General features: G+C 46.8%; 1 protein-coding gene across 31 annotated transcripts in view; it reads right to left on the reverse strand.

The window, feature by feature from the left end:
• CELF4 (CUGBP Elav-like family member 4) overlaps positions 1 to 26,010 on the reverse strand; it is a 697,876-nt gene that overhangs the window by 95,567 nt on the left and 576,299 nt on the right. For 6 of the 31 annotated variants that reach the window (XM_066616572.1, XM_066616559.1, XM_066616568.1 and 3 more), the window contains exon 5: positions 25,783 to 25,802. The exons of the other annotated variants lie outside the window; for them this stretch is intronic. In XM_066616572.1, coding sequence (XP_066472669.1) covers positions 25,783 to 25,802 — 20 coding nt within the window. The remainder of the gene's footprint in view (positions 1 to 25,782; positions 25,803 to 26,010) is intronic. 31 annotated transcript variants of the gene reach the window in all.

Consider the following 26,010-nt stretch of genomic DNA (forward strand, 5'->3'; position numbering starts at 1 on the left):
ATCAAATGTACACTCAGTGACAGACCCTAATTTGCTGTTATTTAATATGCGGAATGGCCTAAGTTAGCCCAGGGGTCATTGGTGGGGGCTAGTGGAAGTTAATTTCACCAGTGCAACATGGGCATAGTTTGATCAGGCACAATCATATAGTTCATGCACTATAGCATGGGTCTCCAAATTATAACCCGTGGGCCACATGCAGCCCGCAGAGACTGTCCATCTGGCCTGTGGTGACCCATCAGTCCCCTGGTTTGCAAGGACATCTTTTCCTCCCTCCCCCTTTCCTCTGCTACTTTGAAAGGGCTTTGGACTGGTTTGCAAGAAGATATTTTCCTCCCTCCCTTTCTCTCTCTAAGGTATTTATTATTTATTTAAATTTATTTAAAGTTTAATTATAAATTTATTTTTCTGGCCCTCGACACCTATTAATAATAATAATAATAATAATAATAATAATAATAATAATAATAATAATAATCCAGTGATTTTTTTGAGGTCAAGGTTTCTTCCCTAAAAGGTGTAGCGGCACAATTCATATTCCATCATTTGGGGCAGAGAGAGAGAGAGAGAGAGAGAGAGAGAGAGAGAGAGAGAGAGAGAGAGAGAGGTTTTGGAGATGGTGGTCAAGATGCAACCTTGGAAGGCTGCAGCAGTGTACAGATGTTTTGGGAAAGCTGATGCTACTTTAGGACTACCTGCTGACTTGTGTGCCTGCTTGCTTCTTGCCTGCACCTTATTCGTACCTTTGGAAATAAGCAGGTAGTGTGACATCCACAGGCTTTAGGACTCTTTCTGGACAAGAAAACAGGTCAGGGATGGCTCTTCTGTAAGGCAGGGTGAAGAGGAGGCTGCTTTAGGCAGCAGTTATTAAAAGCCAAGAAATAATCAGGGATCTTGCTCCCAGTGTGGAAGGGATTGTCACTCCCGAATTGGCCTTTTCAGCCACACTAGACGCTGTTCCAGAACCACCTTTCAGAGCGCGATACCAGAGTCTTTCGAGACTGAAGGTTGCCAACAATCAGGGATTTCATGCATTTTTACTTGGGGGGGGGGGGGTTGTGTTGAGAGACACTTGTATTTTAAATACCTTGTGCCGACCTACAACTGACTCTGTAAAGCTGCTCTGGAATTTCCTTCAGCTCAGAAAAGGGAGAACCAAACAGTATGAACAGCAATTCTTGGATAGTAAGCATTGGTAGGCCTTCCTCCTCGATTCAGCATTGGCTCAGGCTTTCTGAGCTTTTTTCCAGAACTCTTGGAGATAATTTCATGGTTTCCTGACAGTTCTCCTGGGGGAGTTCCTCTGCCCGCCCCAACCCTTTGCTGCTGGTTTCCTTCCCTGCTTGTGCCTTGGAAGGTTTGGGGAAAAGCAAAAAGGTAGGTGGAAGAGGGGACCTGGCAGCAGTGAAAGCTGGCACTAGGAAGGGCTGGTGTTGCTGAGCCATATATGAGCTGTGTTGGATCTTGGAGGAAGCAGGTGGTTTCAGTTTGTGGGATTTCTGCATCGAGGAGCTTGCATTCCAAACCCTCCAATCCTCCAAGTTCACTGTCATCACTAGTTTTAACTAAGTGTTGTCAACCTTCAGTCTCGAAAGACTCTGGTATCGTGCTCTGAAAGGTGGTTCTGGAACAGCGTCTAGTGTGGCTGAAAAGGCCAATTCGGGAGTGACAATCCCTTCCACACCGGGAGCAAGTGCAGTCTGTCCCTGGTCTGTCTCCCTGGCTGTGGGCCTTCCTTCTTTGCCTCTTAGCCTCAGACTGTTGGCCAAGTGTCTCTTCAAACTGGGAAAGGCCATGCTGCACAGCCTGCCTCCAAGCGGGCCACTCAGAGGCCAGGGTTTCCCACTTGTTGAGGTCCACTCCTAAGGCCTTCAGATCCCTCTTGTAGATGTCCTTGTATTGCAGCTGTGGTCTACCTGTAGGGCGCTTTCCTTGCACAAGTTCTCCATAGAGGAGATCCTTTGGGATCCGGCCATCATCCATTCTCACGACATGACCAAGCCAACGCAGGCATCTCTGTTTCAGCACTTAATATTCTCTGATAGCTCAATCCTCTGCATATCTACTCAGAAGAAAGTCTCACTGTGTTCAGCAGGCCTTACTCCCAGGATCACGTGTCTAGGACTGCAGCCTCAGTACCAAATGCACATGGAAGAGTGAGAAAGTTGGGGAGGTTGCTCTTTCTTGCATACTGAGTGAAATTTATTGGAATTCAGAGTTCACACACAGCAAGTGTGTCCCCACACCATCCATGTGTCACACAGTCAAGCCGGAGTGTGTGGGGGAGGGGGAGCTGAATCTGAAATCTGCATACCACCCTGAGAGGCATCAAAATCGACATCTTGCCGTTTGCAGTCCCAGACTGCAATTGGTCTGGGGCTGTCCTGCTTCCCCATATCGAATTTTCACATAGCCAAGGAAGAAAGGGATGGGGGAGAGGCCTGATTGAAAGGCATTGCAGGGGGTGATGTGGGGAGGAGGGAGGGAAGTGAACAGATAATAAGAAAGCCCTGGTTGCCCTCTGCCTTTATGCGCTTCTTGGGAAAGCTCCCTACAGAATTATGCTGTCGCCCTGCAGGAAAGCATGTAATAACTGAAAATACGGTGTCAAAAGGAATTTTTCAGGCCTTGACAGCTCATAAATTACAGTTCGTTGACTTCTTCCTGGCTCTAGATTTAAATTAATAGGCAGCCAGATATATATTCTTTAAAAAAACACACACACACACCTTCCTCTGAGCAGATGCCATGAAAGTGGCGCAGTTCTGCGCAGTTTTAAAATATCCCTCCTCATCGGAGTTCTTGCTTACCAGGCGTGTCTAGAGCTAGAATTGGGAATATGGGGGGGGGGGGGGGGTCCCTGCAATTTCAAAAGAATTCAGAAAAGTGCAGAATGGGGCGTTAGATAATAATAATAAACTTTATTTATATCCCGCCCTTCTCCCTAAAAGGGACCCAGATGCGAAACATGACTTCCTGAGGATTCCAACTTTCACTTTTTAAAGGACAGAACTAATTTCTCACCTTTTATCTCATAGTCACATGCATGTCTGGAAACCTCTCTCAGGAACCAGAAAGGGGTTTGCCTATATATGAGGCCTCTGGGGCCTTGCCCAATTTATTGTCCTTGCACATCTTTTCTCAGAGTGGACTTTTACAGCCCATTCTATATAATAATAATAATAATAATAATAATAATAATAATAATAATAATAATAATAGTACAGGCATTTATATACCACCTTTCTTGGTCGTCAGATTTCTCTTCAGACTTTAATTCGAGGCGGTTTACATGGGCAAGCTGTTCTAAATCCCCATAGGGATTTTTACAATTGAAGAAAGGTTCTATCTTTCAAGAACCGCACAACATTTCAGATGGATCTTTTATGGTCTGTTATCACTTTCTGGCCTGCAGATTCCTCCCAAGCAGGCTGACAAGCAGCTCCTTCATCTCTCCAAGAGCAGGTGGAATAACTTGGCTGGGCTTGTCAGCTGCTCCAAAGTCTCGCCATTCACGGTGCCGGTGGCCTCGAATTGGCAACCTTCAGATGTTATCTTCAGGCAAACGGAGGCTCAACCCTCTAGACCAGACCTCCTGCCCAATATAGGATTGGGCCAGCGAGTGGAGGGGTTTACAGCAGTGGAACACAGTTCTGTTGTCATAAAATGTCTTTGGGCGGCACACACAGTGTGCCACCAGCGGTCATGATAGGAGACCTGCTGCAAATGGTGGCAGTGCAGGAGGTCTGCTGCCAGGCCCATAATGGTAAGTCCAGTGGTGGCAGGGGGCACGGGGTGGGAGGAACAGGGAGGAGGCTGAATGGGAAAGAGATGCATGCCCATAGGTTTGGGCTGTCAATTGACCTTGTGCCCACGCTGGAGCTTGCACGTGAGTTACCAAAGCTAGATTTTAGCCCTAAAGCATATAGTAACAAACTCACCCAAGATTAGAGAGAAAGCTCATCAGGGATCCTGTTAGATGTCCTTTCTGGCCTAAATTAGGTTTCTCTCCTTTTGATGGCAGCTCACTCCAATAGCCTTTTATGCCCAGGAAATAGTTTCTCAAAAGCTAGGAGCGATGAGAATTGTGACAGTCTAGCCCACCTCAAAAATGAAGGCAACGTAAAGGCAGACAGTGACCTGGTCATTTTCTAAAATCCAGGCCTCGCTAGTTAGATTGATTTTCCAATCAGCATGATTCTTCTGTACCACTTCTAGTAAGTCTTGCACTTAAAGCAAAAGCCTTTGGCTCAAGCAGGAAATGGTGGAAGGCACTTCTTCCTATCTGCTGCCTTTAAAAGCTAAGAGCCAAGTTCCCTTACTGTGACTCATACTGGGACCGTTATTGGGTAAGGCCGCACCTGAAGTATTGCATCCAGTTCTGGTCACCACATCTCAAAAAGGATATAGTGGAAATGGAAAAGATGCAGAAGAGAGTGACCAAAAGGATTAATGGGCTGGGGCACCTTCCTTACGAGGAAAGGCTACAGCGTCTGGGGCTCTTCAGCCTACAAAAAGGCGCCTTAGGGGGGACATGACTGAGACATACAAAATTATGCATGGGCTGGATAGAGCAGATAGAGAGACGCTCTTTTCCCTGTCACACAACACCAGGATCAGGGGACATCTACTAAAATTGAGTGTGGGAGAGTTAGGACAGACAAAAGAAAATATTTCTTTACTCAGCATGCAATTAGCCTGTGGAACTCCTTGCCACAGGATGTGGTGATGGCTTCTTGCCTAGATGTGTTTAAGAGCGGATTGGACAAATTTCTGGAGGAAAAGTTCATCACGGGTTACAAGTCAAGGCAGGTCTGTGCAAGCACTTGGTTTTAGAGGCAGACTGCCTCTGATTGCCAGATGCAGGGGTGGGCACCAGGTCACAGGTTGTGTCTTGCTGTCTTGTGTGCTCCCTGAACCATTTGGTGGACCATTGTGAGATACAGGAAGCTGGACTAGATGGGACTTTGGCCTGATCCAGCGGGGCTCTTCTTAGGCTCTTATGACTCAGTACTTTTATGGAAGTATAGTACAAATGGCACATTTGCCTCTGTGCCATCATGTAGGTAACTCGATGCAAATGGTGGTTAGCCTGGAACAACAACTCCTGAATTCAGTTCAAGCCCCTAACATTTTAGCTGTACATGTCCCAGAATTCTTAGTTTATATCCCCTTCATTTGGGAATAAATATATAAATGATAACAGGATTGATTGTTCACACCTGTCATGTGCTTTTCACAGTGACTTCTGTTTGCCTCATGTCTCTATCAAAAAATCTATACTGTGCAATATTCAGTAGAGCGCCATTAAAATACAAGTGCTTTACTTGAACTGGCTCGGGCCCTTCATGATGACTTCTAATGTCTGAGGGTTTATTTATTTACTACAATTATACCCTGCCTTTCTCCCCAAAGGGACCCAAGGCAGCTTACAGCAATAATTAATTAAAACTTATTAATTGGTTGGAGTTACAGCTGCAGCAAAACCAGGGAGGTAGGTGGAAGGGTGGTGAAATGAACTTGTCTGCTTCAAATGAGAGACTGCTGCGTGTGTAGACAGCCCTTGGGGTGGCTCTGAGGTGTCCAAACGTACTGTGTCACTTCAGATTGCAAGGAGAGGATCACAGTTTTCATGTTCTTCTAGACAGCACCCATCCTGAAATCGAAAAGTTGTACAGGGAGGAATGAGCTGCTCCAGAACTGTTCTCCTTGATGTGCTCATTTTCTTATACAGGGTCCATCTTTCATAGGAAGCATTCAGAAATGGTAACCTTCATCTGCCATCTGAAGTGGAACAGTCCACTTGACTTCTAGAGTCACCACGTTCTCCTGCCGGTGCAGACCCTGCCGAAGCCCTGACCTTTCGAGTTGAGCCCTCTCACCAATTCTGCCCTGGCAGCTCTTTGCCCTGCCTTCCTTGGTGACTGCATATTTCAAAGATCTGACGCCTGGAGTGTTCTCCTGCTACCTCTTCACACTTCCTTTGTCTGATTAAAATAATACCCTGCCCAATTCAAAGCTTTTAAGGCTTGCAGAGAGCATTTCTGCAGCGCGTACACTGGCGAGAGTGACAGCCAAATGAGATAACCTTTTACACCATTTGTCAAAGTGCCCGAAGCTCCCGATTTCAAGAGAAGAGCAATAAACAGGGAGCAAGCCAATTGCATCCAAAATCCAGCACATTTTAAATAAATGGAGAGGTTTAAAACAATAACTGGAATGCTCAGAAGAGATTAAAAAAACCTGTTGATCGTCAGCTGTGCCTTGTTTATTGGAGGAACCAATTGGATAATTCGATACAATTAAACTCAAAAACGCACAGAAATATGATGTTTATTCATCTCCTGCTTCCGTTCCCTTAATTGAATGTTGTGGTTTGTAAAGTACGAAAGTGTTTCTAATGCGGCTTCGTAGCCAAGTGAAACCCATTTAATCACACTCAATGGGTCAGACGCAACATTACGGCACGCGCGATTGAGTTGCACCTGTATTCCCTTGGCATACGCATCATTAACTAGCAAAATGTAGCCTGCGGTTGCCCGAGACAGAACAACAAAGATGGAGTCATACCACCCCTCACTTTGGAAATGCCAACTGGAGATGGAGCACCCAGACGAGAGCTTCACGCGGGGGACCTGGGTGTTAATGTGAGCTCTTGCCAATTTACCACATTCCCAGTGAACGGAAATCGGGTGCATTTCTGTCCCTCAAAGAAAATGTTATTCCAAACAGAATAAATACATTCACATGCATGCGTAGTTAAATGATGGAGCAGGGAGAAAAGGCAGCTCTGGGGAATTGGTAAAGCGGCTTGCTGGATCTGATGCCGGTGGGGGGTGATTCTTGCAAACGACATTGTTGTGATTTTTGAACACAGTCGCCAGGAAAATAACACCCTAACGCTTGAGGTATAGCAGAGCTTGAGGCCAAGTGACAGAGCCAAGGCCAATGTTTGGTTTCCAAAAAAGAGAGATTTTTGCAACCTATTCAGAGTTGCTTGCAACCTTTTCAATCACACCCACTAACCTAGAAACCTCCATATCACTGCGCCAGGGGTCACGTGTGCAAGAATGTGAGTTGGGATTTTCCTTAACAGTGAGAGCGAAGCACTCGTCACATGTTCAAGGCACTCTCTCTTACTTCATAGCCAAGGATGTACCCCAGAGAACTTGCACTCAGCCATAACTGAATCCTGGGTATTCTGATTGGGGAGATCCTGGCCCAGTGGAAAAGCATCTGCTGTGCACACAAAAAGTGTCAGGTTCAATCCCTGGCATCCAGTGGGAACTGGGGAAGGAAGCTCTGCGTGCAGGTGGTCCCAGTGTCTTTCAGCGTCTTTGATATTTCCAGTTTAAAACAAAGCTAAGACTACAGGCTTGGGAAAAATCAAGGACTCTGGAGTGCTACGGACCATCAAGGTGGAGAGACAGTCCTGAGCTAGACTGACCAATGACTTAAGGCTCTTTCACACGGCCATGTTCAATGAGACAAAGTGCTGCCAACTAGCAGACTTAGAATTAAATGTACTGATTTCCCAGGGACTTTTTTTTTTTCTGTCAGGGTGCTTACAACTGCAAAATGAGTTGTCCCATTGGACAATGGGGTTTTCCTGAGATCCAACACCTTGCCATGTTTGGATCAAGGCATGCCCCATTTGTGCAGTAAAGGCATTTGAGAGACCATATGGACAGTCCCACCAGTGGGGGGCTCATGCAATCTGGGGCAAAGGGTGTCCAAAGTTTCTGTAAAATAAGCCAGAACCGTTTGTACAGCTTTTCCCTCAATATGCTTTGGCAGTGGTGCAGCTACAGGGGGGTGTAAAGCACTAGGTTTTGCAGGGAGACTCACCACAGTGTGCAAGGGACCCCTCCCGCTCTCCTTCGAAGCCATTCTAGTTGCAGGGGGAGGGAGCAAAAAGAGGCATATGCCTGGTTCCAAAGGGGAGGGGTCCCTTGTGAACTTCGGCGAGGCTTCTTGCAAAACTTAGTGTTTTGCACCCCTCTAGCTATGCTCCTGTGCTTTGGCACCACAGAATGAGAACACTGCCTGTGTGAGAGATAGGCCTAGGCTTCCTGTCAAGGAGGCAATGCGGGAATGGAAGCTGGAAGCTTTTAACCCCTGTCAGTCATCTGTCTCTCTTGTAAAGTACATACAACTTTCCCTCTAGCTGATGGGATGTTGCCCAGTGAGAAAGCTTGACAGCCTTTCATTGTGCTAGAAAATAAACTTTTCTTTTCCTCTTCCATCTATATCTTTCTTTCTTTCTTTCTTTCTTTCTTTCTTTCTTTCTTTCTTTCTTTCTTTCTTTCTTTCTTTCTTTCTTTCTTTAGCAAGCATGAAAAATTGAACTGACACTCTCAATAAACACGGCTTCCCTCTCACAATTATCACAGCTAATAGCAGTTGCAGGATTTTCTTACACTAAAGTGACTTCAGAGTATGGCCCAGAGGTTCATTACTGGAGGATGGGGTGGGGCGAAAGTTTTCCAGAAAGGTTAAGGACAGGTTTTATGTGAAGGTGTTTGTGGAGACAAAAGTGACAGCCTACTCATGCTTAATTCATAGCAATACTGCAAGGGGATAGTTAGGGGCTGGAATTTCTCTGCATTGGGCAGATTACTTGAGCTGATCCTCGTTAGGGACACTAACGATTTCAGACAATCCGGGTGCTCTAATTGCTCTTTGATTTGGGACGTGAACCTTGGAAGGAGCCTTTAGACAGCTCTTCCCATCAGGAGACAAGGGAAGAAAATTAAGGTCCTGCAAAGAGCAGAGGCCCCCACATATATTTAAGTAGATGACAAGATTTTACCATCAGCATATATCAAGTTCCATAAGGATATGGCCTCTGTCTCTTGAAACAGTGTGCATAAAGTGGACCGTGAGGAGTTTTTCTCCTTCTTGAATCTTACTACAACTCTGTGAAGCAGACTGGTGGGAGACAAAGGAAATTACTTCTTCACCACAACATATGAAGAACATATGTTATGTTCTTCATAACACAACAACAAACTTGTGGAACTCATTGTCACAAAATGTGGTGATGGTCACTAGCTTGAGTGGCTTTTTCAAAGGGTTAGATAAATTCATGGAGGAGAAGTCAACCACCAACTGCAATTAGTGATGATACTCTGGGCAGTAGATGTTGAAGACAGGCCACAAGGGATCTTGGGAGGATGTATGAATAAAATTAAATAATCTGTTTGGCAACTGAACTTATTTTGGAGAGATGGCCTTTGGCAGCTCTCCAAGGAGTCAATTCTTAATGTTCTTGTGTGGAGCAATTGAATGATGTTTATTTTCCTCCACTATACATATTTCGGCCTAGTCTAGAGAACACTCATCAAATTTGAGTACCATGGAAAACAACAAGCCAGCTTCATCTCTAAATTGTCTCACTGACTTCAGTAACACTTAATGGATTCTCTCAGGAGTGGCTCATTTGTCCTGTTTTTTCTCCCAACAGGTCTGTGTGCAAGACTCTGTCATTCTTTCCTTACAGAGGGCCAGTGAGGCTGGAAGGCAGCAACTTGACCAAAGACACCAAGTGATGTACATCCTTAGCTGGGTTGGGGCTTGAGCCCAGATTCCCACCATTCCAAGGCCAGTGTATTATTCACTGACTCATACTGGCTTTCTCCAGCCACAGAGCATTTGAACAGAAGACGGCTGATTAGCGCTTGGCTGATCCAACCGGTACTTTCCATGGTACAACTGTATGCTGAGGACCCATGGGGGGGGGGGAGAGTCAGGAGAGGGACTTGTTGGGCCAGCTGATGCAAAATTAAACCAATTGTACAAAACAGAAAAGGTACAGAAATGGAGCCCAATGAGCTTAGAGCTGATCAGCTGTTGGGCTGGAGAAGTTTGTGAGCAGGAGTAGGGGGTAACATGTAACAACACGTGCTCAACCGTGGGGATGGAGAGAAGCACTGATCAAGCAGCCCAGCACAAAGAACTATAGCAGGAGTGGTCAAACCAGGGCTTGTGGGCGACATGTGGCTCTTTGACATCGAATGTGCAACTCTTGGAAATATGTTGGTTGAACTCCTTTATGCATCACAATTCATATAAAAGCTAAACAGCACTTTTTCAGGCTTTACATAGGCCTAGACGTATTTTGTTGTTGTAAAAGTCAGGCCTATTCTGAGGTATATTTGGGGTGCTAAATTCAAAAATTGTATCAGTTTTGCCTGATTAGCTCTAGTTTTGGGTGTACAGCAGAGTCACCTTATATGCTGATTGAAGCAGTTTCTCCAACAACTTAAAAAAAAAGACCTGTGTAATTTTTGTAGGCCTGTGTAATTATCTGCCAGGTACAAACAGAGAGTCCAAGGGATTATAACATAATGTTCGGAGTGAAAAAATATATTTAAGAATTTAAATGTTTCTTAAATATTGCAGCTCTCAAACATCTGAAGTTTATTGTTTGAAGCTCTTACTTTAGGCAAGTTTGGCCATCCCTGCACTATAGTCAATCAAGCCACCTTGAGGCCCCTTCAACGGGGTGGAAAGATAGGGGTATAAGTCTTTTAAATAAATAAATATAAATAATGCTACACATCCCAATGGTCAGCCAAAATAATACTTCAGCAAATCTAGCCCTTGGGGAAAATTACAGATCTACTTGTGTGAATTCCATGTCCTGCCAATGCGTGGTGTGACTTTTCAGTGAGATGAAAATATTAACGGAAGATCATTGAGAAGCATTCGCACGTGCAAATTCACATCAAAACCTCACTGGGTTGTTTTCACAATTCAGAGACTGGCTCTTTGAAAAAAAACATGAATGGAGATGCAGCTACTGCTGCAAGGTTTCAAAATCCATGTGCCTGGACAGGTACCTCTTCTCTCAGGGATGGCTAAAAACTCACATGGTGCGCAAAGCAGAAGGTATAACAACATGAGTCATTTGTGCAGCTTCTGCATTTCCCTCTGTGCCCCACGACTTCCATTAGAGCTACCGGAAGAACTGCTAGTCGCCTAGATCCAGCTCACATTTCTGGTCAGATGTGTGGGAGCTGGCAATCCGCCCCCTGCCCCAAGGCACCTCTGTTTTCCTATAGGTTGCTGAGCATCAAAACCAATCAACATAGTCCTGCCCGCCTTCCTCCAGGGCTCAAAAGGGTGTAATACAGTCAAGGACTGATCTCACCCTACAATATCATTGGGGTGACACTGCTGAGCCCTTGATGTGATCACCGGCGACATCTGTCGGGATGGATCATGATATGCTTCCTTACAAGACAGGTTAATTGTGGGTATGCCAAAAGGCTGGGGAGGCAGATGAGGAAGAGGAGGGCATTGCGCTGTTTTGTAATGCAGCATTTAATATTTTTTTTAAAGCCTAGGAGTGAGCTGAGGCAGAAGGCAGCAAATTAATCTGTGATGACAACTGCCCTAAGGACGATCAGATGTCTACAAAGGACCAAGAAAACCCTCCACCTTTAGAGCCCCTTGCAATTTTCTCCTATCTATCCCAGTGTCTATAAATGTACATATCATGCTTGGCACATCTTGGGTTTCAGCTGGCACAGCAGTCTGAGTGTTGGCATTGAAGGACAATGTGGAGAAAATGGAAAGGAGTCAGTAATGAGTGACAAAGATGCTGAAGTTCCCAGACAGCAAGACTTATGGGGGAGATTTGAGGAACTGAGTGCATCTTTGGGGGGTGGGGGTGGGCCTGCCCTAGAGAAACCCAAATGTTGCCACCAGTATAGATTCAGTGAAACTATGCAAATCCATCTAATTTGAATATTTAGCATGTTTTATGGCCATCCTCAGCCAATAAATAGAATGCAGTGACACCAGCACAGGCTCCGCTGCATACTATGGGATGGCCAGGGACCATGACACAGATGTTTAGCATGACATTTAGCATGACATCAACATTCACATCCTGGCTCTCTCTCTCTCTCTCTCTCTCTCTCTCTCTCTCTCTCTCTCTCTGATGTGCATGAACTTCAAATCTTTCTGCGTTTTTTTCCTTAATAAAAACCAGTACAGTCTGGAATGGCAATGACAATTTGGTGGGCCGCTGTGAGATACAGGAAGCTGGACTAGATGGGCCTATGGCCTGATCCGGTGGGGCCGTTCTTATGTTCTTACAAAAAGGAACGTCACATGGTAATCTCACACTACATTCATGGGACATTTTTAAGCATAACTGGTGTGATTTGGAGGTGAGAGCTTGCAGCCAAGAATGCCCATGGCTTGGCCCCTGCTTTTTGCAGTGACACTGCTCCATTGTTTCTATCTTTTTCATCCAAGAGAATTCAAAGTGTGTCATACTCATGGGTCCTTTCTGTCATTTGATGTACCAATCATCAGTTCCAAAAGTGACATCAATCATCATGTATTATCATCAATATGTTTTAACAAATCTGGTTCCCAACATTGTAGCATCACAGTAAGAAATGGAAATCAGGAGGTGGGCCTGTCTGAATGAATGGGTGACTCTACAGAGAGTGGGGCTCTTGTGCTCCTCAGTGCCTCCTGCTGGATTCAGAAGGAAAAAAAACAACATGGGCTTGGAGCCCAAAGAGGTGGGCACAACATGTCTCTAGCCCAGAGACTCCATTAAGGCTTTGCCTCAGTCATCAGACACAAGGATCAGGTCTAGTGCCCCTTTGGTTTCTGCAGTCTAAGTGAGAGGCTGCCATCCACTCTGATGGAAGGACAAAAAGAGAGCTGGCCACCCAGAAAAGAGCAAGATGGATTTGAAATGGATTAGTGTTCTGACCCACAAGCCACTTCTTGTGTTCTCTTATCCACTGCAGCATTCCTGGCCACGCTACCAACCCCAAAGCTCCATGACCCTCGAGCAGCGGTTCTCAAAGATTTTGGTCTCTGGAGCCCTTTATGCTCCATCATTGCTCCAGGAGCCCCACCAGTGCATGTGTGGAGTCTCAGTGAGCCCAATGCACGAGTGGATATGCAGAGTGGCACATCCCTGAGCAGATGGTGGCCACTTATAATGTTCTTATGGAGCCCCTGAAGGAGGGAGTCCCAGGGCTTCAGGGAGCATGCTCTCTTGCTCTTCTTCCCTTCTTGAGCCCCGGACCTTCCCACCTTCGTACTCCCTGCTTCTGAACTGAAGCATTGCTGGGTCTTGGCAACCAAGCATGGCAATTTCTGCAATGCTGCACACGAATGGGTCAGCTGAGAAAGGGCTGATAATCTTGGTCCTTGGTGCAGCCTCACCATTGGCCTACAAAACCCCCATGATCTTTCCTCATCCCATATATGCTCAAATTGACAACATGCTTGGTACCCTATTGCTTGCCTTTGCATTAGGTGTCTGAGTGCCTTGTGTGTGATTGCAGGATTTTCCTTACAGCCTTTAATGGGATCCTCCTTTTGTGCATTTGTAAAATTATCCCCTTGATAAAAGTTTGTTGCACCTTCAACCCTGCCTTCCCCCCCCTTCCCCCAGCACTGAGCTGTGCCACCGGCCACTGCAAAGGGTCCCAGCACACAAACTACATTGTCTCCATGTGCTTTTGAGAAGCAACAAGTTCAGCTTCTGAGGATTTACAAAGGGGACTTTTGGGGGCTGTTCAGGGGCCTTTTCTGAGCAGATACACATAAAGAGAAAGGCTGAAGGAACTGGGTATATTTAGCTTAGGGTTGTTCAGGTTGGCAAAGAAATAATGAAGGAGGAAGTCTCCTCCACAATGATGGCTACATACACACACACACTATACTCTGTCTCTACTCTTCAGTCTCTTAGCCAGCATGGATGAAAGAAGAGGAACCCCTGGAATAGTCAATTATGTCTGTTCACCAGGGATAGCCCTTACTTTCTGGTCATTGTCCCATGTAAATCATTGCTCCTATTTTCGCCTTCCAATTTTTTTTTTGAATTAGATTTTCTTCACAAAGTGCCCCAACTGTCATAAGACATCACAATTATGAGATACACAATTTCTCAAGCAAAGAAAGCTTCCCAGTTGGTTATATAAGCTTTCAAGCATCAGTCACTGTACAAATTCACAACCGTTCTGATAGTTATATAAAATAATGCGCCTCTACTCAGCCATGTGAGCTGGATCCATTATTCCTTTCCCAGTGCTGAAGAAAGAACATCTCCTCTGTGTTTCAGCTATTCTGCGTTCTCTATATCATAACACACATGGATTTTCAAAACAAATTAATAAAGGCCAACACTTCGTCTCCCACTCGCTGATTGATCAAACTTCTGCTTTCTCTAGTATTGGACTAGTGAAATTCCGGCAGCCATTAATAAAAGTTAAATCAGCTCAGTCTCAAATCCAGCTTCCCAAACATCCCAATATATGAATGGTGAGTTGAATGATCTGGTGCTCAAAATTGGGAGTTCCTGGGAGGGGGAGGGAAAGAGCCCCACCTAACCTTTTTTTGCCTCCTCTGACTTTTTCACAACACCGGCAGCACAAGTCTCACCAGTAGCCACAGACGGGGGTTGGTACCATTTTCTTCCACGAGCCCCATCAGAATGTCATCACACACTGATGCAATATTGTTCTGAAGGCAGTGGTGTCACTATGACTTGCGCAACCCCTATGTTGAATCTATGTTGAAGACTTATTCCCCTGGGGGCTGGGGATAAGAATAGGCCCTCAGTTTGGCTGTACTTGTCGTAAGAGGCGACTGAACAGCCACCGGGTAGATGGGACTCGTTAGCCTGGGAAGGCAGCTCATCTGAGAGAAGGAAAACTCTGATCCCAAACCTCCACTGCCTTGTGGCTACATCCAGTTATGGAAAAGGCTTCAGGAGTCAACCTCGGGGCAAAATCCGGAGCCGGAGTCCCTGAGGCAGTTCATGGCTGAACACAGTCACGTTCTGGCAACTCCTGCGACGCCGCTGGAACCAACCGTATTGGCCTCTGCCTTTCCATTGGACCATTTCAGTGACGTGGAGAGGGGGGATTTGCTGCATGGGTAACAGCCTATCCTCCATACCTACTTTACCCAGGCTTCGCGCACTGGAGAGGACACTCTGTTCCAGAACCACCATTCAGAGCGTGACACCATAGTCTTCCGAGACTGAAGGATGCCAACATGTTGAATCTCCTCTGATGCAGTGGGCGGGGCAATGACCCAGGCAACGAGCATAGTGATGTACCAATGCTCCGCGCCCTGCTGGTTTCTTTGCTATAACCTTTGATAGAACAGAGTTATTTCAGCATGGTTTTGTTCCATTGCATTCTGCATGCGATTGCACATTGATTGACATGTAACATGATGGTATTATTCAAAAATGTCAAGATTAAAAACTTTTTGCATGTAGTGGTATAACCCCCCCGTCCTCCCATGAGCGTCACCCCATGCGGCCCACACTCCCTGCATCCCCCTAGCGATGCCACTGTCTGAGGGAGATTTCTGGGAAATAAAACATTGTCCCTCAGTCAATGATCTATGTGAGGAGAGCTGCTATTGCTGCCACCTGTAAGGTCTGATCCAGTAGGGCTCTTCTTAGGTTCCTTGATCAAAGCATAATTAACATTTCTGAAAAAAACTGGGAGGCTGATTTAATGAGCAGAAATCAATTAAACATTAATCTAAGGCCACTTTGGGGATCTTTTAGACTGAAGGGCAGGAGGATCCATCTTCCAAATGAATACATACAAAGGGTCCCAAATGACCCAGCCTTCTCTGTCTATGAATGCCCCTGTACAGCAAGAGTCTCCAGGGGCTTCTTTGCATGACTTCGATATCTGAACCACCTTCTTTGGAGGTCCTGCCCAGACACTGGAACTCCCTTCCCAGGGAGACCTGCAGTGCTCCCTCCCCGCTGGCCTCTTGCCATTCTGTCAAGCTATTTTTATCTTGACAGATAAAATGTTAAGAATTTGGAAGAGGAGGAGGAGGGTGCAGTGGCATCGCTAGAGGGGTGCGGGAGGTGCGGGCCGCACCGGGTGACGCGCACTGGGGGTGATGTGCCAAAATCGTGGTGGTGAGGCATAACACCATCATGTTATATACCGTTGGATGCAGAATTTCAAGTTGAATGCAATGCAAGAAACCAGAGTGAAATATCACCTTTCTATCAAAAGTTATGGCAAAAAAACTGGAGAACAAAAACGCATGGATCCCTATGGAAAGTGAAAGTGAGCCGTATTGTGCGTTTACTCATGAGTAGGCGAACTTGCCTTAGTCTGTTGGAAAGGGCAGGCTGAGAGGAATCCAACAACACCAGATTGGTCCTGATCCAATGAATGCAGCCCTCAAAAACACCTGAGAAGGAAGTCCCTCCCTCTAAGCAGACGAATGTGTTGAGCCCTATGGAAAACGAATAAGCCTGTTTACTTGTGAGTAAGCAAACGTGCCTTGGCTGGTGTGGAAGATCAGGTGAAGGAGTGTGCAAAGCTACCAGAATGGTCCTGATCCTACGCATCTGCAGCTAAACAAGTGCTCCAAAAGGCAGCCTCCCCCCCACTAAAAAGGATTAAAACAGAGGCTTCAGCTGATAAGGTGAACCTTTTTGAGACTTGCAAAGCCAGGTAGATCCTGACAGTGATCTTGTTTAAACAGAAGTTCTTCAATTGAACTGGGCACTGGGTAGGGCCGAAAACCTTACTGATTTTGGAGGGGGGGTGTTATTGCAGGCAGGCTACAGAGGAAATTCACTTGGTGGAACAAGGCTGGCTTCTGCTTATTTAATCATTTGTTTTACTTTAATTATTTATACTTATTTATTTTAATTTGCCTGATGATGTCACTTCCACCAAGACATCACTTCTGGTGGGTCTTGAACAGATTGTCATTCTAAAAAGTGGGTCCCAGTGCTAAAATTTTGAGAACTGCTGTAATGAGGTGTTAGTAAGTTGACACCCTGGGGTGTGACACCACTAGTGGCCAAAATAACTAAAATCGTAATTTGGAGGAATAATACCATCATGTTATATATCAATCAATGTGTAATTTCATGCAGAATGTGTCCTATCTTTGTTCTTCAAAAGGTACAGCCAAAAAACGAGTGGGGGGCGGAGTGATGGTACATCACCACACCCACCACCTGGGGTGTTGCCCCACCTACTGCATGGGGGGGGTGATGCGCTGGCATCCCTCACCGGGTGACACGAACCCTAGTGATGCCACTGGGAGGGTGATAACACAAACAGGACTGATCATTCTACCCCAGCATTTTTTGTGTGTGTTGCTGTTATCTGCTGTTATGATATGATGCTTGCTGTTTTAATTGCCGAGGACCCAATCCTATTCAATTTTCCAGCAGCGGTGTAGCCACAATGCTGCCCCAAGGTAAGGGAACAAATGTTCCCATACCTTAAGGAGGCCTTTGTGACTCCATCCCCACCACAGGATGCAGTGCATGCCCCATTGGCATGGCTGCACTGGCACTGGAAAATTGGATAGGATTGGGCCCTCAGTCTTTTCATTTGTTTGAATGTTTTCATTTGTTGCTATATCTGGTTCTTCTGATCCTTCTCGAGCATCTCCCAATGGAAGAGGAAAGATAGGTCTAGATATCAATCAATCAATCAATCAATCAATCAATCAATCAATCAATCAATCAATCAACATCATAGCTTTTGTAGGTATCATCATTCTATGCACATCAAAGAAGGATAGAAATGTCAGTGCTACTAAGTTTTTTAACTGATGAAGCTAAATGATGAGCTGATAAGAGTTGCAGCCCAGATGGCGATGATAAGAATTTGAAGGAGGAGGAGGAAGGTGATAAGAGAAGATAGAGGAGCACACCTGAGCATTGAAGGACCTGCTGAAGATTGCTGGATCAGTCCCTGGCATCTCCAGTGAAAAGGATCGGGCATCCCTGGATGGGAAATGCCCTCAGCCTCAGAACCTGGAGAGCTGCTGGCAGCCAGCAGCTAACTCAGGAGTAGGCCATTTCAAGGGACCTTGCTGGCGCTTGCTGCAAAGATGTGCACACCTGCTCGCAGCACCTCCTTCAGCTAGAACTCTGCACTGAGAGATGCCTGAACCAAGAAAGGAGGGAATGGGGGAGGGGAGTACATGTGCTGGAGCTGGATCAAGGAGCCACGTGGCGGAGACCTGACTTTGGAACTCAATAACGAGGCCCAGGCTTAGCAGTGTAGACAATTACCAAGATAAGATGCAGTTTTACCAATTGTACATCTGTATGTCAAGCAGAACAAATGAAATCCTTGACAGCCTCTTAGAGGATACCAATCCAATTTAAACTACATGGTACACGGATGAGCACGATAGTCACAGGTTAAGATAAATCTTGCCGTCCCGCTGTACTCGCCGGGCTAATTTATTCTGTCTTTTAAACACCAGCCACTTCCGTTTGCTCTGCTTTGCCAATAAATCCAATCAGGCAGGGAAAGGGAGCACATTGGGTTTTTTTTTAAAAGAGTGGGGGCAATGGGGGGACACTTAGGTTTGTTTTACAGACAGAGGGACAAAGACTGCAATCTGCAAAAAATGGCTACCTTGCAGGCTTCACATGCTGCAAACCATGAACATGGTGCCATTTCCCATCAGGGACTGTGGAGCTTATAGGAAGGACTGGCAAAGGGTAATTCAGTGACTGGTTTCCTGACTCAATCAGATCCTCAGATCACTGAGTGCTGCTCTCAATATTTATGGATGGGCCAGATATTCACCCACACGTATATTTGACGGATTGGGGAGGGATTGGGGGGGGACACGGATTGGGAGCTTGAAAAGTTTTGTAAGAACTCACTCATCCTCTTTTGCATTTCTTTTTGAGGTTGACAAGTTGCTTCCCCTGCTTGTTTGGCACCATTTTTCTCCCCACCTAGCCTTCTTCCCTGAGTGATCCCAAACAATCAGGGATGATGCAATAAAATGCAACAGTGTCACCGGTGGTGTCGCTAGAGAAGGGGTGGAGCACCCAGTCTGGCAGAGAGCCAGACTGGGTGCTCCACCCCCCCTCCAGCTACACCACCAAGTGTCACCATGCCAATTAGGGCTGGCTACATTGTAATGTTACATAGCTGATTCAATATGTGTGCTTTGCTGTTAACATTTTCACTCCTGTTCAGAACTTCCCCCCCTCAACTGCCAAAATGGGGATATGTTTTGCAGAAGGTAAAAATATTTGCAAAATATGGTCCCCATTTCAGCTCTTACGAGAGCCCTATTATCTCTTGGTGTCTGGAGAGACTGCTGGTAGAAGCTGTCCCTTCATACACCTTCCCCCCTCCCCCCAAGCGCCAAACTCTGGAGCCTCTCTTTAATGTTTAATTCCATGTTTAATTTTTAAAATTTGATTTGGTCATTACCATAAACATTAAACAATATTTCCTGTTTAAATATGAATGGGCTGCATTATTTGATTGAAATGAGTGTTCAGATGGCTAATGCGTTTTATCGCAGCTATAGAATTTTTACTGTTATTTTCCTTCCAGCTGCTGCTGTTTCAGGGAGCTGTTGGGATGGAGATGCCGAAAGGACAAGAAACCACTCCATAATGTGACATTGCCTGCGGGGTTGTGATCCTCACTCCCCACTGGTGAAACAGAGCTACACTGCAGTGAGGATTGCCACCCTTCTGTCCTACAAAGGCCCTTGCACACAAGAGCTGCACGCCATAGGGACACAACAGGTGGTGCTTTCCTCTGTGCTACAAACACCCACCTGTTGAATGCTCACCTATTGTGCAGCTCTTAAAAGCACAGGGCTCCTGGCAGAGACAGTTCCAGGAGAGTATCAATTCCATTCAGAGAAGCTACTGCTGATTTCTATGGAATAACTGCTCAGAGGAGAAAATCTCAGCACATAGACCTCAAGCTCTGCCACTCAGCTGCGGCCTCTGCCTTGACCTTTTGCAAATGCTGGAATTTGGGGCTCTTCCAAGGAAGCCTAAAGTCCAGGGGAGTCAGGAGGAACTATTTCTCCATGCCATGCATAACAAAGTGATAGAATCAACTGGCACACATGATAGTGACCAGCAATCATGGCTTCTTTTAAAAAGTATCAGACACACTGACAGCCCAATCCTCTTCAGCTTTAGCGCTGGCAGAACAAGTGTTCCATCAGGGTTAACTGCTGCAGAAGCGCTGTAAAACACTTTCCAGCAGCGCACTCAGAAGCATGCTGCTAGAAGGCAGGCACCTTCTTGCCCATGTTGTCAGTTCTCCCACCACCGCCAGAGCAGGTAAGTCAGTGGGAGAGGTGGGAGAGGGTGAAGGATGGCAGAATGGGGTGGGGAGGGTCCCAGCTTTCTCACTGATGCTTAAACACTGCTACCTACTTTCTCATTTCTGAACATACAACAGGGATGTCATCCGGGGGAATGGTGTTCCAGAACTTCCCCAGTGATGTGATAACAGGAGTTCTCAGGCGCTGCTTTTAAAACTGTTTTCAAAGGAACCAAGCCAAAAAGTAGGATCAGGCTTTACTGGGGGCAAAGTCAGACACTTGTCTAGGGGCAAACAGCAATGTCTAGCACAGGGGTGCTCACACTTTTTTTGGCTCGAGAGCTACTTTGAAACCCAGCAAGGCCCGGAGATCTTCCAGAGTTTTTTTTACAATGTTCGCGCCATCATAACATATAACATGTATGTGTACAATGTATGTTGGTGTACCTTGAGCCCCACTGAGTATAACAGGACTTACTCCTGAGTAGACATGCCTAGGATTAGGCTGTGAGGCTGCAATCCTAGCCACACTTACCTGGGAGTAAGCCCCATTGAGTACAATGGGCCTTACTCCCAGCGTTTCCTCCCAGAGGCACCTGAAGGGGGGGTCGGCACTCCGCGATCTACTCATTTTGCCTCGCGATCTACCGGTAGATCGCGATCCACCTATTGAGCACCCCTGGTCTAGCTTATTGCCTTTCCTAAGAGTTGCCCGAGAGACAGTAGGTTGTCCATGTTACATTAAGGCTACAACCCTATGTAAATTTATCTGGGAAGTAATCCTACTGAATACTGTGGGACTTACTTCTGAGTAAACATGCAGATGTTAGAACTGTAATAAGCTTTTCATACGGATCTGTAATGTTTAAATTCCATTTTTCTGTTTTTACACTGCACCCATTCCTAGCGCTTGTGATGAAACATGCTAGATCTGTCAATGTAAGTTTCTAAGTAGGAACAAGTGGGGGAAGAAGAAACTGATCCAATGAAGTAATCTGAGGTGGATTTGTGGTTTCAGGTGGATGATTTGTGGATTGGTGGGACATAGCAGGGGAGGCAGGAGTGCCATGATGACACTCCTGTACACCAAATGTACCACTACTCCTTTGCACTAGTGTAGCTACAGGCTGGACATGGGGGTGCAGTGTGGCTATGGGGGGGGCGGTAAGTATTGCAGGTGCCAGGACATGCCATGTAAGTAGCCCCTCCCACTCACCATTGGAGCCATTCTGGGAAGCGATGGTGACCCAGTCCCGGCACCTGCAAACCTTACCATGGCCCCTGTAGCTCTGCTACTTTTCCTTTGCACTCAAAGTTGTCTGACACTCAATCAGACTGTGGGGCTCATAGCATTGCCTGTTCTGGCCAGCAGCAGTGTTTCAAGCCAGGGAGGGGTCTTTCCCACCTGTGACCGCTTGATCTTTAAACAGGAGATGCCACTATTTGATCCTGAGCCTTCCCTCTCGCTAAACTCTGCTGTTCTACTAAAGCCGCTCTCACTGACTTGCTAGGATTATCTGTGGGAGGACTGGATGTGGAACGGGCTGCATGTGCCTTCACCCTGGAGTCCAGAGATGTATTTCTTTTCCTAATTTCCTTTTCATTTTTCCACACTGGAAATGGAAAAGGTGCAAAAGAGAGCGACTAAGATGATTACGGGGCTGGGGCACCTTCCTTATGAGGAAAGGCTACGGCGTTTGGGCCTCTTCAGCCTAGAAAAGAGACGCTTGAGGGGGGACATGATTGAGACATACAAAATTATGCAGGGGATGGACAGAGTGGATAGGGAGATGCTCTTTACACTCTCACATAATACCAGAACCAGGGGACATCTACTAAAATTGAGTGTTGGGAGAGTTAGGACAGACAAAAGAAAATATTTCTTTACTCAGCGCGTGGTCGGTCTGTGGAACTCCTTGCCACAGGATGTGGTGCTGGCATCTACCCTAGACGCCTTTAAAAGGGGATTGGACAAGCTTCTGGAGGAAAAATCCATTATGGGGTACAAGCCATGATGTGTACGCGCAACCTCCTGATTTTAGGAATGGGTTAAGTCAGAATGCCAGATGTAGGGGAGGGCACCAGGATGAGGTCTCTTGTTATCTGGTGTGCTCCCTGGGGCATTTGGTGGGCTGCTGTGAGATACAGGAAGCTGGACTAGATGGGCCTATGGCCTGATCCAGTGGGGCTGTTCTTATGTTCTTATGTTCTAATAAATTTAAGTCAATCCAAGATCATGCTGATGAGACTCGGCTTTTGTCACCCTTTGGAAGTGCCTTCTGACTGCCTTTGCTTCCTCAGTCTTGTTCTACGGCACTCCCTCATCCTTGCTGCCCCCCCCCACCTCATACAAATCTTTCTGTTGAAGACATTCAAATTGTAACACTCAGCAGCCCACACAAATCACTTATCACGGTATTTTTTTTCCTTCCCAGCATCAGTTACTGTGTCATTTTGTGTAATTTTTTATGGCGGGTGCCTTGTGCCGAGTGATAGCGCCAGTGTCTCTGTGAAATAATAATAAAAATGCTTGCGGGGTGTGTGTGTGTGTGTGTGTGTGTGTGTGTGTAAGAGGTGGAAGGGTGGTTGGGAGCAGGGGATAAAAACCCCCATGTGCTCACACTGACATATCTGCATCTAATTTGTCTGCCCAGTGCAGGTGTGTGTGCAGCAGTGGAGATAGGTTTGATGGCAAGTGAAGAGGGATGCGCTTCGGCACGTCTCCTGAAAAGACAATTATTTGCCTGCCCACTGACACGGGCTACAATTAGACAGCTATGACTCCTGGAGCTGTCTATAAAAATGCAGATCACTTCGACAGTCCATTGCTTACACTCAGGGGAGAGTTAGGGACATTTTGGTGGCACCTGTGACAGCACTGGGGACTCCAATGGGCCCTCTTTTGGGATCCCTGATCCCCACACCTCTCTGCTTCTACTTCCTTTATGTCTTTTACTGTTAATGCCCCCTCTTTTAGCTCTGCAACAGGACTTCCAAGGCAGCTCCCGACAGTCATGGAAGTGGTTATAGTTACAAGCCATGATGTGTATGCGCAACCTCCTGATTTTAGAAATGGGCTATGTCAGAATGCCAATGCAAGGGAGGGCACCAGGATGCAGGTCTCTTGTTATCTGGCGTGCTCCCTGGGGCATTTGGTGGGCCGCTGTGAGATACAGGAAGCTGAACGAGATGGACCTATGGCCTGATCCAGTGGGGCTGTTCTTATGTTCTTAACTACAATTCCCAGGAAGCCTTGCAGGTCTCTTGTTATCTGGTGTGCTCCCTGGGGCATTTGGTGGGCCGCTGTGAGATACAGAAAGCTGAACTAGATGGACCTATGGCCTAATCCAGTGGGGCTGTTCTTATGTTCTTAAACTACAATTCCCAGGAGGCCTTGCAGGTCTTCTTGTCGTCTGGTGTGCTCCCTGGGGCATTTGGTGGGCTGCTGTGAGATACAGGAAGCTGGACTAGATGGGCCTATGGCCTGATCCAGTGGGGCTGTTCTTATGTTCTTAAACTACAATTCCCAGGAGGCCTTGCAGGTCTTCTTGTCGTCTGGTGTGCTCCCTGGGGCATTTGGTGGGCCGCTGTGAGATCCAGGAAGCTGGACTAGATGGGCCTATGGCCTGATCCAGTGGGGCTGTTCTTATGTTCTTATGTTCTTACTCTCCATAAACAAAAACACCCAAAACACTTAAGTGAACAAGAACGTCATGTACCAGTCACAAGGACAATAGATTACAAAGGCATTTACTGAAAGATGCGGCGGAACCAAAGTTGGTGTCAAAAGGCAGAAGGGGTTGATCAACATTTTTGCAGCACAGAATTACATGCATGGCCTGGGTGCCATAGTCAATAAGGCCCTGTCGTTCCTATGCCCTGTTCACAGCTCAGGTGAGGTGGGACATGGAACAGGGCTTCCTCCAAAGGCTGAGGCTTCTAGGCAGGCTGTTCTGGGTGGAGGTGGCCATACAGGTACCAAATCCTCCAGGGCTTTACAAGTTAAATGTAGCACCTTAAAGGCTGTCAGGAGCAAACTGGGAGCCGATGGACTTGAAACAAGACATGCATTCTGTGACCAGCAGACCAGGCACCTTTTAGCCATCCAGCTAGTGCAAGATTGTTTGAAAAGAGGATTAGATAAATTTGTGGGCATCTGTACTCACAGATTAATATCTGTTAATTGTTAATATCTGTACTCACAAGGAGGTAAAAGGGGGTAATTTCAGCAATTTCCAGAAGGGTCAAATTTTGGGAGAGGTTATTGGTGGCAGCAGTAGAAGTCAATTCAGTTTATGGCCACCATTGCTCCCACAATGCTCCAGTGTTGTTCCATGATGGCATTCTGAAAAAAAACAAATTGGCAGCAGCCAATCATTGGTGCCAGGAAGGCCACTGTCTCCGTGAAACTGGCAGCAGCAAAAACCGGAAATCAGTGAAAAATGGGAAGCAGTCCCATTTCCACCCCCAGAATGCAAGTGGAAAATGCAAGCATGCATGAACATTGAGTCATTGTGCGGCACCTCCATTTCGCTGCCCCCACCCAGAGCGGCTCCGAAGGGGAGGGGCTGTGTGCCTGCCGTGGTGAGGCTCCCCGCAAAACTTAGTGCTTTGCACCCCCTCTAGCTGCACCGCTGAGCCTTCCTTCTTCTTCCCAGCATGCAGCTGATGTTTTCCTCTGTTCTCGGATTCATTCGCATTTGGTCATATGCTTTTGATGACTGTTGAAACTCCTGTTTATAAGCTGGCCCAGGATATTTTTGGAAACCGCAGGGTGGGGCACCAATAATTTTAAAATAAATAATAAATAAATACCTCTCACCTGGCTTTCTGTCCAGAGTCCTTGAGAAGCTCATTAGCAGGACTGGACAATGTTGGTTACCCACTGCCCATCTATCTGGAGGCATAGCTGGAGGGGGGGCGGAGCATCCAGCCTAGCAGGGACCCTCAGCAGGGCGGGCAAGCGGCCCCTCACTTCGGAGCCATTCCCGGAGGGATGGCTCCGTTTTGCTCCCCCCGCCGGGAATAGCTCCGAAGGGAGGGGCCGCTTGCCCGTCCTGCTGAGGGTCCCTGCCAGGCAGGGTGCTCCGCCCCCCTCCAGCTACACCACTGCATCTATCCCCAACATCTGGTTCCTTCCAGCTGCTCCTCACCATGGAGTTTCCCTTCAGCCAGCACGGCTGATAGAGACTAACTGGCTGATCCAGAGTTTAGATCCCTAAACCTTTGTCATGGCTGCTTTATGCCGGAAGAAATCTGCCGGAATAATTGAGTTTTTATTCTGAGTTGTGACTCAACTTTTCACAGCTCCCCCTGTCAGAGGAGATGTCCCGTCAAGGTCTCCGCGACGGAGATTCCACACTCGCCCTGTCGCTGGCCTTGCATCCCTGTCATCCCCAATCATGTTCTGGAGGTGAAGGAGGCAGCTGGAGGTGAGGCGGTGCCCTCCGTCAAGACACGGGCTCATCATCTCCCGATTTGTTGGGGGATGGCAGGCGACGCGCCTGTCACGGGGAGACTTGACTGACTGCGCAGAAAACAGAAGTGACCTGGAGGTGCTTGCTACTGTCCACGAACAGCGCGACATGCTTCTTCCCTTCCCAGAGTTGGGGAGTGGGGCTAGGAGTGCTCAAGAAAGAAGGAAAGAGGGACTGAAGGGCCAGGTGGCATCTGTTGCTTTTCTGACTTTCTGGGGGTTGAACAAGACTTTCCGATGTCTTGGCCAAGGTCATCTCATCCCCGCCAACTACTCTGCCCTTTCTCCCTTGCTCCCTCTCATGTTCAAACTACCTCCCAGAATCCCTCCATGTCATTTATGGCCTTCCAAGTCCTCCTTAAAACACACCTCTTCTGGGAAGCCCTTGATTCAGCTCCCCAAACTCTGCCCAAACTCTGCCTTTGGGTGTGAAAGAAT

The sequence above is a fragment of the Tiliqua scincoides genome, chromosome 2 (genome assembly GCF_035046505.1).
Source record: "Tiliqua scincoides isolate rTilSci1 chromosome 2, rTilSci1.hap2, whole genome shotgun sequence".
NCBI classification, from domain to species: domain Eukaryota; kingdom Metazoa; phylum Chordata; class Lepidosauria; order Squamata; family Scincidae; genus Tiliqua; species Tiliqua scincoides.